The sequence below is a fragment of the Mya arenaria genome, chromosome 2, assembly GCF_026914265.1.
Source record: "Mya arenaria isolate MELC-2E11 chromosome 2, ASM2691426v1".
NCBI classification, from domain to species: Eukaryota; Metazoa; Mollusca; class Bivalvia; order Myida; family Myidae; genus Mya; species Mya arenaria.
Window position 1 is genome coordinate 25,263,050 of NC_069123.1, and position 12,497 is coordinate 25,275,546.

General features: G+C 35.1%; 1 protein-coding gene across 1 annotated transcript in view; it reads left to right on the forward strand.

The window, feature by feature from the left end:
• The window catches only part of LOC128241592 (methionine aminopeptidase 1-like), a 31,936-nt gene that overhangs the window by 6,928 nt on the left and 12,511 nt on the right, over nt 1-12,497 (forward strand). Inside the window, exons 7-10 of the mRNA XM_052958600.1 lie at nt 9-76; nt 1,405-1,475; nt 8,514-8,645; nt 12,128-12,233. Of these exons, the coding sequence (XP_052814560.1) occupies nt 9-76; nt 1,405-1,475; nt 8,514-8,645; nt 12,128-12,233 (377 nt within the window). The remainder of the gene's footprint in view (nt 1-8; nt 77-1,404; nt 1,476-8,513; nt 8,646-12,127; nt 12,234-12,497) is intronic.

The following is a 12,497-nucleotide window of genomic DNA, read 5'->3' on the forward strand; positions in this document are numbered from 1 at the left end:
ATTTTCAGGCTTGTATAGACAGACAGTGTTACCCGTCACCTCTCAACTATTACTGCTTCCCTGCCTCCTGTTGCACGTAAGTTTGCATCCAAGTTGTTGTGTGGTTTTGTAAAACTTTAATAACGTCCATTTAACACACCCAAACCCCCCCCAAGATTATATGGTTTTAATTTGCATAAAACTTGCATGGCACATGCTAGATATACAGGGATGGCACATGCTAGATATACAGGGATAAATTGTCAAAAAAAAGTTTTGAATAACTTCGATTAGGACGATTCAACATGTTGATTGAATTTTGGTTTGTATAACATACCCAGGGTTTATTTAAATTCCAGTGATCTCTTGTTGTAAAAATGTTCACAAACAGAATATGATATGCAGATAGTAAGAGGGTTTTTACTCCCTACTCAGATAAGTAGATCCAAAAATTTGACAATGCTAGAAGTTCTTATCTTGCCCATGGGCAAAGATAAAACAAGTACCCGTATGGAACTCCTTTAAAATGGTCATCACATTGTAATTACCTCCCTTGTTGAAGACTATCGTCTGTAGCATCATAGAAACCTTGTCTTGTGGCACTATTTAGAATACTAATTAGTTATTTCTTGCTTCAAATGCCACCATAAAACAGTTTTCACACACCTTTGAAGTAATAATGCTTCACTCTCCTCAGAACTATTTAAAGACTGATTTGACTATTTACATAATCTGAATCACTGCAAGCATTTCTATGACAACCACAAATTATCACATATCCATACGCTTTTATTTTCACTACGCACAAAAGAGTTCCAGCAAAAAATACATTTTTAGTTAATTTTTTTCAACTGAGGTGGGAGAAAAAGCATCTACCATAGTCGCTTGTGTAAGGTAGGTTCATCCCAACCCTAGCAAAGGGTGTTTTGCGGAACTGTTTAAACCTAGTTTTACACAAAACACTCTATTTCCCTGGGTCAGGATGAACCTTTCTTACACTCTCGGCCATGGAAGATAATCTTCTTTCACGTGTAATTGCATAACATTTACGAGGGGTGTCTCAGAAGTTCGCAGAAGTGTATAATAATTTTTGCAATACTGGTTATATCCAAACAAAAAGCAACAAGTTATGGTAATGAGTACCCAACATTGCAATGTTCACTTATAGATATTTTACATCACCAATAATTTGCGAACACTGTCATATTCTAATAAATTGTAAATCCAAACTTTCGTAGAACCAAATATTTTATCTGGGTCCCCACAACTTAAAGTAATAGTGTTTTAATGTATATATTTCGCATTGTTCCTATAAAAGGAATCGTGAAACACTGCTGTGACACTGAAATTCTCAGATTGATTAGAAAAAAAGAAAGTCTCAATTCTCCGCTTCAGAAAATTAACTGTTAATCTTTACTGTTTCAGGTCAGTTAATGAGGTGATATGCCATGGAATTCCTGATACACGGAAGTTGGAAGACGGAGATATTGTAAATGGTATATAATTATAATGTCTGCTTTGTATACATGGTTTTTGTTGATCAGATGTTTAGTCAGGATACATCTATAATAACTGGTGGGCATGTTCAGGACTTGTCCCAATGATGGCAATTTTTTTTATTAGCTCAACCACTTGAAGAATAAGGAGGGCTATACTACTCGACCCAGCATCGGCGTCCGGTTAAAGTTTTAGGGCAAGTTGGGATTTTCACTTATAAGTCCAATACCCTTCATTCAATTGACTTAATACTTCACACAGTTGTTCAGTGCCATCACATGATGAGGTTAGATAACTCCATATTATCCTTTACACAGCTTATGGCCTCTGATTGACTATGGAACTTGGGTTAAAGTTTTAGGGCAGGTTGGGATATTTATTAATAACTTCTATACCCTTCGTTCAATTGTCTTAATACTTCACACAGAGTTTGTTTAGATTTATGTAGACAGGGATGTTACTCGCATCATATTGATCGAGTATATACAGTTGGAACGGCAGCTGAAGATCGGGATACGGTATATCGTAAGATGTTTATAATTTAAATAAAATATTGTAAGATTAAAATTATTTGATATTATTTTGAATAAAACAATAATAAAACATGCATATAAAAAAGCAAAGTTGGGCACTGTCAAAATATTTTTTGTCCGTTGTACGTTAAGGTGTGAAAAATTTGCACTGCCTTGAGACCTGTTTAACATACTAATTCTACAAACTGATGCGATAATGGTCTTGTTTTTTTCTGTAGGTGTTGACATTTTGAGAAAGAAACCTGTACAATATAAGACGCATAACTTCACTTTTCATTCTAGACAGGTTATCACTTACGATATACTGACAGAAAGAAATCTTACTTATAGTCCTAAAAGGTACTTTTCAGTGCCATCCAGAAACAAATTGACACATTAAGTACTTTTCAGTGCTTATCCTAACATGAAACGAATAAAAATGAAACATATTTTGCATTATCATTGTATGATTTTAAAGATAACCAACGCCATTTTCACGAAAAAAAAATTCCGTCACTGTCAACAAACATGTTGGCCAAGATTGGCTCACGATTTTGACATATTTTCTTTGTGTCCTTTAACCCAAAACATAGATTAAAAGTTTTTTCTCAGATTTTCCACAGATTTTTTTGCCTGCGTCTTATACCCAGTCATTTACGGTAACTCCATTTTAACCCTGAATACAAATTATGGCCCTTTTTTTTCTTTTTCTTTTTTGAAAGGCATATTTGTATATTCTTAATCACATTTTCATAATGGGAAATCAAGTTATTTGAATAACTTGTGTCATTGTTCAGGCAGGCTGGTTGGAGGGCAGCATCAAAGTCACCTTATGTATCGAATAATTTTAGTAAGGTTTGACCAAACTTGGTAATATTACATCGTTATTGTATTCAATTCCGAGTCAAAGCGGTGTAGTTAAGCGCGCTGTCTTACTTCAGCTCTTGATATAAAAAACTTTTTTACCTTTCATTCAATGCATATAATAAAATGCAAAATTATTGACGACCATCTTACAACAAGAAACATTAACTCCATTTTTACCCTAAATGCAAACTTGCGTCATTGTTCCGGTGGGCTGGTGGGAGGGCAGCATCAGAGTCACATTATGTATCAAATAATTTTAGCTAGGTTTGACATAAAGAGACCAAACTTGGTATATACAAAGAGTTTATGGAGATCTTTTATGGGAATGCGTTTGAGGCCCCTATGATCAAAGTCAAAGTTACTTTTCGTGTCGCCTGAAAAGACGACCGCGTCCCATTTTCGCTTGTCCGGGGTATATCTCCTAAACTATTAGTGGTATCAACTTCAATTTCATATGTAGATAGATCTAATTGAGGACAAGTGCAGTGCACAAGAACTGTTACTCTTGCTTCCATATTTTTTGAGTTATTGCCCTTTGTTATTTTTCATGCTTAAAGTTTTGTCCGGGGCATATCTTGTAAAATATAAGAGTTATCAACTTGAAACTTTATATGTAGATAGATCTCATGGAGGGCAAGTGCAGTGCACAATAACAGTAACTCTTGCTTTATTAGTTTTAAAGTTATTGCCCTTTGTTAATTTTCATGCTTAATGTTTTGTCCGGAGCATATCTTGAAGAATATAAGAGGTATCAACTTGAAACTTCATAGCTAGATAGATCTCATTGAGGGCAAGTGCAGTGCTCAAGAACTGTTACTCTTGCTGCCATATTTTTAGAGTTATTGCCCTTTGTTAATTTTCTTGCTTAGGTTTTGTCCGTGGCATATCTCGTAAACTATAGGAGGTATCAACCGGAAACTTATTCCATAGGTATATCTGATTCAGGGAAAGTGCAGTGCACAAAATCCGTAACTCTTGCATCTATATGTTTAGAGTTATTGCCCTTTGTTAATTTTCAAGCTTAAATTTTGTCCGTGGCATTTCTCGAAAACTATAAGAGTTATCAACTTGAAACTTTATAGATAGATAGATCTTATTGAAGGGGATCGCAGTGCACAAAAACTGTATCTCTTGCTTCCATATTAGAGTTATTGCCCTTTGTTAATTTTCATGTTTAACTTTACCTTGCACACTTTTTTAGCTCACCAGAGCACGAAGTGCTCAAGGTGAGCTATTGTGATCAGTCTTTGTCCGTCGTCTGTCCGTCAACAATTGCTTAAAGAACATCTCCTCTGAAACTACCTGGCCAAATTCAATGAAACTTGACAGGAAGCTTCCTTGGGTGTCCCTCTACAAAAATACAACAAGGATTGTCTATAAATGAAAAAAATGCCAATCTAACAGCTATAATGTCGACAGTAAATAATTCGTCAGGCGACACATCCGACTCGCGGAGTTCTAGTAATTGAAAAAGGGTTGGTATTGAATATCTTAAGTAAGGGTCTACATATTGTGACCAAACTTGGTTTATAGGAAGAGTTTAAAGAGACCTTTCCTGAGATTGTGTTTTGGGCCCCGAGTGCTATGGTCTAGGTCAAGGTTACTGTTGCTAGAAAAAGAAATATGGTTAGTACTGAATAACTCAAGTAAGGGTTGACATAGTGTGACCAAACTTGGTATATAGGACAAGTTTATGCGGAACTTTCATGGATTGCCTTTTGGCCCCCTAGGGTCAAGGTCACCGTTTCTAAAAATATATTACTGTTTCAGTTATGGTTGACATACTGTGACCAAATTTGATATGTAGGAAAAGTTTATGGAGGATTTTCATGAGATTGTGTTTAGGGCCCTTAGGATCAAGGTCATTGTTACAAATATAGAAGAAAGCAGTTGAAACTGAATCTTTTCTGGCAGTCATTAATCAAAGCGCTGATAGCGCTGCATGAACAGGGTTTTATACGGGTAATCACCATTATGATTCACGATCATGTGTGTATTAATAATGTGCAGATATGTTGCACAGTGAATCTAAGAGTCCCAGTGTAAAACAACCACAGGGGCTTCCCCAGTTTATTGAAGAATGATGGTAAATGAAAACTTAATATTTTATTGACAGTAAAATTAATGTCGCTGTGTAAGAAGGCAAACAAGGATGGAGAATGTAACCAATCCAAACAGAACTCCATCATATGGTGTTACATATGAGTATATATTTACTAATCAAACTTTATTCATTTGAAAGAGTTTGCCTATGTTTGCCTTGTTATTCACAAAACAACTTCAAAAATACAACACATTAAAGAGAAAAAGTTCTTAATTAAAACGATGAAATTTTAAATAATTGATTTCAAACAATTGTCGATGAAACACCTCAAAAAGTTATTAAATCCTCGATATTTTCTCATATTTTCACCAAACCAGCAAAAATAGAAATCGATTCATTTCAATAAAATTCCATTTTCAAAAATAAATGCACAAACATCTGTCTATACGTACACTATAAAAAGTGCATATATATATATATAAAATAAAGTAAGCATAAAATCTTTAATTTCAAAACTTGTTTTCCTTCATTGTCTATGTAATAAATTACTGCATTGACATTTTGACTCTGCAAAAGTGCATCTTTAATTGCTGTTTCATTCTCATAAACACTATGTATACATGTTAATCCACAAATAATATAATACAACGCAAATGTATGCAAGTAATCATTCATAGTATATCTTGTGAAATAACGTTTATTCGAAGTATTTACCGATTTTAGGAATTCCTAAAGTTGTCATGGAACTGTCATTTCCGCCATTTTGAGACCTGGGAACTTGCAAGTGCGGCATGATACATCGGTTCATTTTCAGAACATGAATGTTATTTATAACTTTTAATGTAATTTTAAACTGTCCTACAATGTTATTTGTTAATAGCAAATCGTAATTCAACAGATGCATCACATGATGCATTACTCTGAACTGATATGTATTTGAACTATTTTGTAACATCCGCGCGTTCCTAACTCGGAAGTCCAAGGTTATGAAAATTATTTTGATTGTGACTTTTGCAAATGAACCAAGGTCACAAAGCATTAAATTGATATTTCCATGACGACAGTTACTGCCCTTTGTTAATATTTGTATGTTGAACTCGATATTTATGCATAATATTGTTGTTGTTTGCTCGACCGAAGTACTGCCTTCTAGGGTTAGGAATTCCAAGCACCGATGCCATTGGCTGGTAATTTCCTAAAGACTTTTAATTGGTCAGAATTCCTAATTCCTAAAATCCAAACCGACTGTCAAGTATATAAGGCAGCGCAATCTGGCAGTGGATATCTTATATCTTATATTTTTGATCACTCAACCATTAACATTCTAACACGACAAGATCTTAGAAATCCTAAAATGGCAACGCCATATGTAATTCCAAAACTGGTAGGCACTATTTAAACACATAAATATATTCTACAGTTACATTGCTATTTAAAAGCTAATATTATTTATTTACTGAGAAGATAAAACGCTGATTATAATTACGCAGACATGATAATAATGATTGTTTTGCTTCCAAAGAGACACTGCGTTGCACCGCTATGAACCCGTTAATTTATATGCATGTGTTTCATGTATATTTAAGTAAGGGAGCCATAAATTAGACGTCTTCGGAAATGAAAGTCTTTGTTGTTGTTTTTGACGAAATTGTTCCAACGGTCAATTAGAATAGAAGCCATCCTGACGAAGGCAAAATGTGTTACATCTATATGGACAGCAACTCTCTTCTTTTTCAATATCGTCAAGTAACTCGTCAGTACTTTAGCACGTTTGTTAATCCCACGTGGCCTATCACATGGTGTTTTAAGCAGGGAAACTGTGCGATCATTGAGATCAATGAGACCATTGTTGCTTTCTATCTCATTCCAGGTTTTAAGATGAGAATACATTTGTAATTCCTAAGCGAGGGTGGGTCTTTATGTCCAGGTTACCATAATATGTAGCAGTTTAATAGTTCAAACAACAAACACAGTGTGCTTCAAAGTCTCTTTATTCAACATTATCTAATGTAGATATAATATCGGACCGTCCTGAAAATCTAAATCTAAACAATCATAAGATAATGAATAATAACATGTTTATAAGTTAACATCGTAAACAGTCTAATATCTTATATAATTTAATCGTGTGCAGTGGCAGATTAAATTAAATGGCTAAAGCATATAAAACACACATATAATACAAGCGATTACAACAACAACAACAACACAGTACATCATAAATCAAAACATTGACATGGAACTTACTGATTTATGGAATCCAACACTCTTACTCCCTCGTACTCCCATGGTGACTTTTGTTATCCATGCATGTTATCATCTGTAACCAAACCCACATGTATTAATATATGAAAAGAGGCTAAAAGAATATCACGGAACTGCCATTCTCGTTTTAAATACAAAATCTGCTGATGTCGTAAAAATACACGACAAAATTAAATAAATGCAGCTAAATGAAATAATGATCATTCCAATCCATTGCTAACTTAAGACAAACACAAAAGACTACAAATGCAAATCAATACTAACCATCAGAACATCAGATTCCAAGTTAAACAATCAAGTTTTCTAAAACAAAGTAAAACAAACATCTCTGTAGACTTCAACTATGCACGACAATCAATCAAGCTTGAGATTTCCTGCTTCTTCTTTACAAAGGTAAGGGAGAGAAATCTGATTAACTTACTGCATTATCTCATTACAGGATTATCTCTCTTCGAGTGTAAATTCACTTGGCTTCATCATTGTGTCACGTAATTGAATGATGCGCTTTGACTGGATAGTAATTCTTTGTTTACGTTTCGATGTTCATTCATTTTTGGCGCATGGATACTACTTTAATGTTATCTTTCAACAGTTCAACAGATCAAATTATTTAAATAGATATTGCGTTATGATTGCTTCTTGCTTTGTCAAATCGACCTCGGTTATTGGAAACGTAGCTTGTAATTTATATAGTCTGCACTTTTTCAAACTATATTTTTGGTGGTAAATCGGCTGGCGACATTTGTTACTATTAATGGGAATTTTATGTTGTGAGTGTCGAGTTTGTGGCTACACTGAACAGGGTTGAAAACAACCCTGTTCAAAAACCTGGTTTGTCACATCGTGATTCTTGTTCACTTTTTAATTTGATTGTTTTATTGCTTTTGACAGGCACATATTACATTGTTATTGTATTCACTTCTAGCTCAAAGCGGTGTAGTCAAGCCCGCTGTCAGCTCTTGTTTTAATTGTATTCCCAAACAGCTTAGTCAGTGAAATATGTAGAAATTGTTATATACTTACTGTGTTTGTCATTCACATGCCCCAAAATACCAGGGAACATACTGGGTGGACAAATATTTAGAAGCTGATTAAATGAACAAGTGTATTAAGGCCCATAACTCTTGATTCAGTAATCTTTGAGTTATGCCCCTTGTTCAACTCGAAATAAAACCCGTAAAAGATGAGTATAGGCGGTGGCACAGAATCACTCTTGTACATCCAAAGATTCTCCTTAATTTACTGTATTTGTTTTCATAACACCAAATAATCTGTTGCAGACCCTATATGTTTGTGTCATTTTTTGTTCCCTTTTTAAAATTACTTAAAATACCATTTTTCTTTTTCAGTGGATATAACTGTTTACTACAAGGGCTATCATGGTGATCTGAATGAGACGTTTTACGTGGGAAAAGTGGATGAACGATATAAGAAATTGGTCCGAGTGGCCTGGGAGTGTCTCGACCTTGCAATTAAAGAAGGTATGTTGAACTATCTGTGATAGAGAAGTATGTGTGCTGGGGCGGACTTTTTGATGTGTTGGAATTTTTTGTTACCTTGTCTGTTTTTCCTTTGATGTTGTTGTGCAAAAAAGTTTGATCTGTGTTTTAAACTCCACAATTGTTCACTAAATTCAAATGTAACTTGGTACATACATTGCCAAAGACAAGAAGCAAGGCACATAACTCTGGCTTCAATAATTGTTGAGTGGTGCCCCTGAAAAGAAATGTAATATTTTAAACCTTGTTTTTCTGAAAAAATCAGCACCGACAAGTGTTGGCGTTGCTCTGCATCGCTCTGTTAATGGCTGTCATCATACAAGAGGATGACCTAATTCAACAGTGTCTATTCTGGGATGAGTCTTTGCTGGATTTAACATATTTTATCAGAGATCAGGCATTTTTTTTGTACTGATGAGTGAAAATCATGCGCATAATTTATTTAAAGGGTCTAGGAACCAAACTTATTCTTTAAACAAGCATAGCTTTAAACAAGCATAGAATTGTAAAAGCTAGCTAGTAGGAGGTTGATGATATGTTACATGGTTAAAAAAATTAACGCAACAATCATGTTGCTGTCTCATCTGTTATTCCACATTTATAATAGTGCATAATGGTTTCCCGGATTAAATTATATCTGATTAAGAGCACAGATAATTATACCCACGCTATATTTTAAACTTACTGGGATTTATGTGGTAGCCAACCCCAGTAAACTTGAATTGGAGAAATGCGCAAAAACTGCAAAAGATGCATGCGCAGTAAGTGATGTGATACATCAGTAAGTGATGTGATACATCAGTAAGTGATGTGATACATCAGTAAGTGATGTGATACATCAGTAAGTGATGTGATACATCAGTAAGTGATGTGATACATCAGTAAGCGATGTGATACATCAGTAAGCGATGTGATACATCAGTAAGCGATGTGATACATCAGTAAGCGATGTGATACATCAGTAAGCGATGTGATACATCAGTAAGCGATGTGATACATCAGTAAGCGATGTGATACATCAGTAAGCGATGTGATACATCAGTAAGCGATGTGATACATCAGTAAGCGATGTGATACATCAGTAAGCGATGTGATACATCAGTAAGAGATGTGATACATCAGTAAGTGATGTGATACATCAGTAAGTGATGTGATACATCAGTAAGTAGGATTCAATGCGTTGTACACTATGATATCAATTTTATATAAGTTTTTGAAAACTTTCTTTTTCTCTTTCAATTGTATCATCTGGTGTCTAGCCCCTTTAAGGTCTAAAGCTGTTATATTTCCAGTCAGCATATTTGTTAACATGAGCACACCAGTAAGAAAAACCAAAAGGTGGGAAAATTTATAGACATAAATAAAAAAAAAATTGTGAAAAAGAAGATGGAGGGAGTCAACTGTAACCAATATTAATGTTTTACTTTTTGTCAAGTGGTTATGCTTGTAAACAAAGTGCAGACGCAATCCGTCATCATGAATTCAAAACAAACAAGCAGAGGAGAATATTCCAAACTCTGTCAAATATGTGTAATCATTAAAATATGTACAATGATTCAAAATGTAATGCTCCTTTTTATAGAAGCACATCCTCCCTAAGATTACATTGATATAAAGCTTCAGATAGTATTCTAAAGAATTTTAGAATAAACAGCTTACTTCAATCACAAGGGTTATTCTATATAAACATATAACCTACCAAAGGAAGGCAAAATTATATAGGGGAAGTTTTGTTTATTTCTGCTACAAGTTTAAAAAAAATGCAAGGGAAAATGGTCTTATTTAGCAGTGCTTCTTGGGGTGAGTTTGATGGAATAGCAATGGGTTGTTTTCCACTTTTTTATGCTCAATTAATGACGTTATTTAGATACCACAAATTTCGCAATAGATTATCGATAAAAAATATGTGAAACAACCACAATTAATTTGCTTTTCCATAAACCCACACCAAATTGATGTCATTATCATCAGATTTGTTTTTTAATCAAATTTGTCTGGGCAGGTGATGAAGTAATAAAAATAAATAAAGATATGATTTAGTTTTGCTTGGGTGGGCGGGTGGGCGATTTGGCGGCCGGGCTGCTTCAAACTCACCTATGAAACTGAATAACTTAAGTAAGGGTTGACATATTTTGACCAAACTTGGTCTATAACAAGAGTTTATGGGTACCTTTCATAGAATTGCGCTTGGGGTCCCTAGTGTCAAGGTCAAGGTCACTGTTACTAAAAATACGGTTGAAACTGAATAACTTTAGTTAGGGATGACATATCTTGGCTAAATTTGGTCTATAGGAAGAGTTTATGGAGATCTTTCATGGGATTGCGTTTGGGGTCCTTAGGGTCAAGGTCAAGGTCACTGTTACTAAAAATAGAAAAGCGGTTGAAACTGGATAACTTTAGTTAGGGATGACATATCTTCACTAAACTTGGTATATAGGAAGAGTTTATGGATACCTTTCATGGGATTGCGTTTGGGGTCCCTAGGGTCAAGGTCACTGTTACTAAAAATAGAAAAATGGTTGAAACTGAATAACATTAGTTAGCGATGACATATCTTGACTAAACTTGGTCTATAGGAAGAGTTTATGGAGACCTTTCATGGGATTGCGTTTGGGGTCCCTAGGGTCAAGGTCAGGGTCACTGTTACTAAAAATAGAAAAACGGTTGAAACTGAATACTTTTAGTTAGGGATGACATATCTTGACCAAACTTGGTCTATAGGAAGAGTTTATGGAGACCTTTCATGGGATTGCATTTGGGGTCCCTAGGGTCAAGGTCACTGTTACTAAAAATAGAAAACGGTTGAAACTGAATAACTTTTGTAAGGGATGACATATCTTGACTAAACTTGGTCTATAGGAAGAGTTTATGGAGACCTTCATGGGATTGCGTTTGGGGTCCCTAGGTTTAAGGTCAAGGTCACTGTTACTAAAAATAGAAAAACAGTTGAAACCGAATAACTTTAGTTAGGGTTGACATATCTTGACCAAACTTGGTCTATAGAAAGAGTTTATGGGTACCTTTCATGGGATTGTGTTTGGGGACCCTAGGGTCAAGGTCACTGTTACTAAAAATAGAAAAACGGTTGAAACTGAATATTTTTAGTTAGGGATGACATATCTTGACCAAACTTAATCTATAGGACGAGTTTATTGATACCTTTCATGGGATTGCATTTGGGCTCCCTAGATTCAAGGTCTAGGTCACTGTTACTAAAAATATAAAAATGGTTGAAACTGAATAACTTCAGTTAGGGTTGACATATCCTGACCCAACTTGGTATAAAGGAAGAGTTTATGGATACCTTTCAATGGATTGCATTTGGGGTCCCTAGGGTCAAGGTCACTGTTACTAAAAATAGAAAAACAGACACAGGCTTAAGTTCTTCTGTCAATCATTAAAAACCTGGTTTCGTCGCATTGCGGCGTTTCTTGTCTTAATATTTATATTTGAATATATTGCAGTCAAACCTGGGGTTCGCTACCGAGACATCGGATCCTTTATACAGAAACACGCCCAGGCTAATGGGTTCTCTGTTGTAAGAAGTTACTGCGGACATGGAATACACTCGTAAGTTATAGGGTTTTTCCTAGAGTGTTGTGGTTGTGAGGTTGACAAATAAGAGGTACTTGTATCTGGGATATATATGGGGTCCAAACATGAGAATTCAAAATGTGAGACCATAGTTTGGAAACTCTCAGGGAGGCAGGTTTTCTGCATTCTGGAAATCCATGCTCTTTTTGTAGCTTTCATTGAAGCTTTAAGGATTTACCACAAAAAGCCCCATTTTCTTACCAAAATAACCCCCCTACAGCTCCTTTGTAAAAGCTGCAT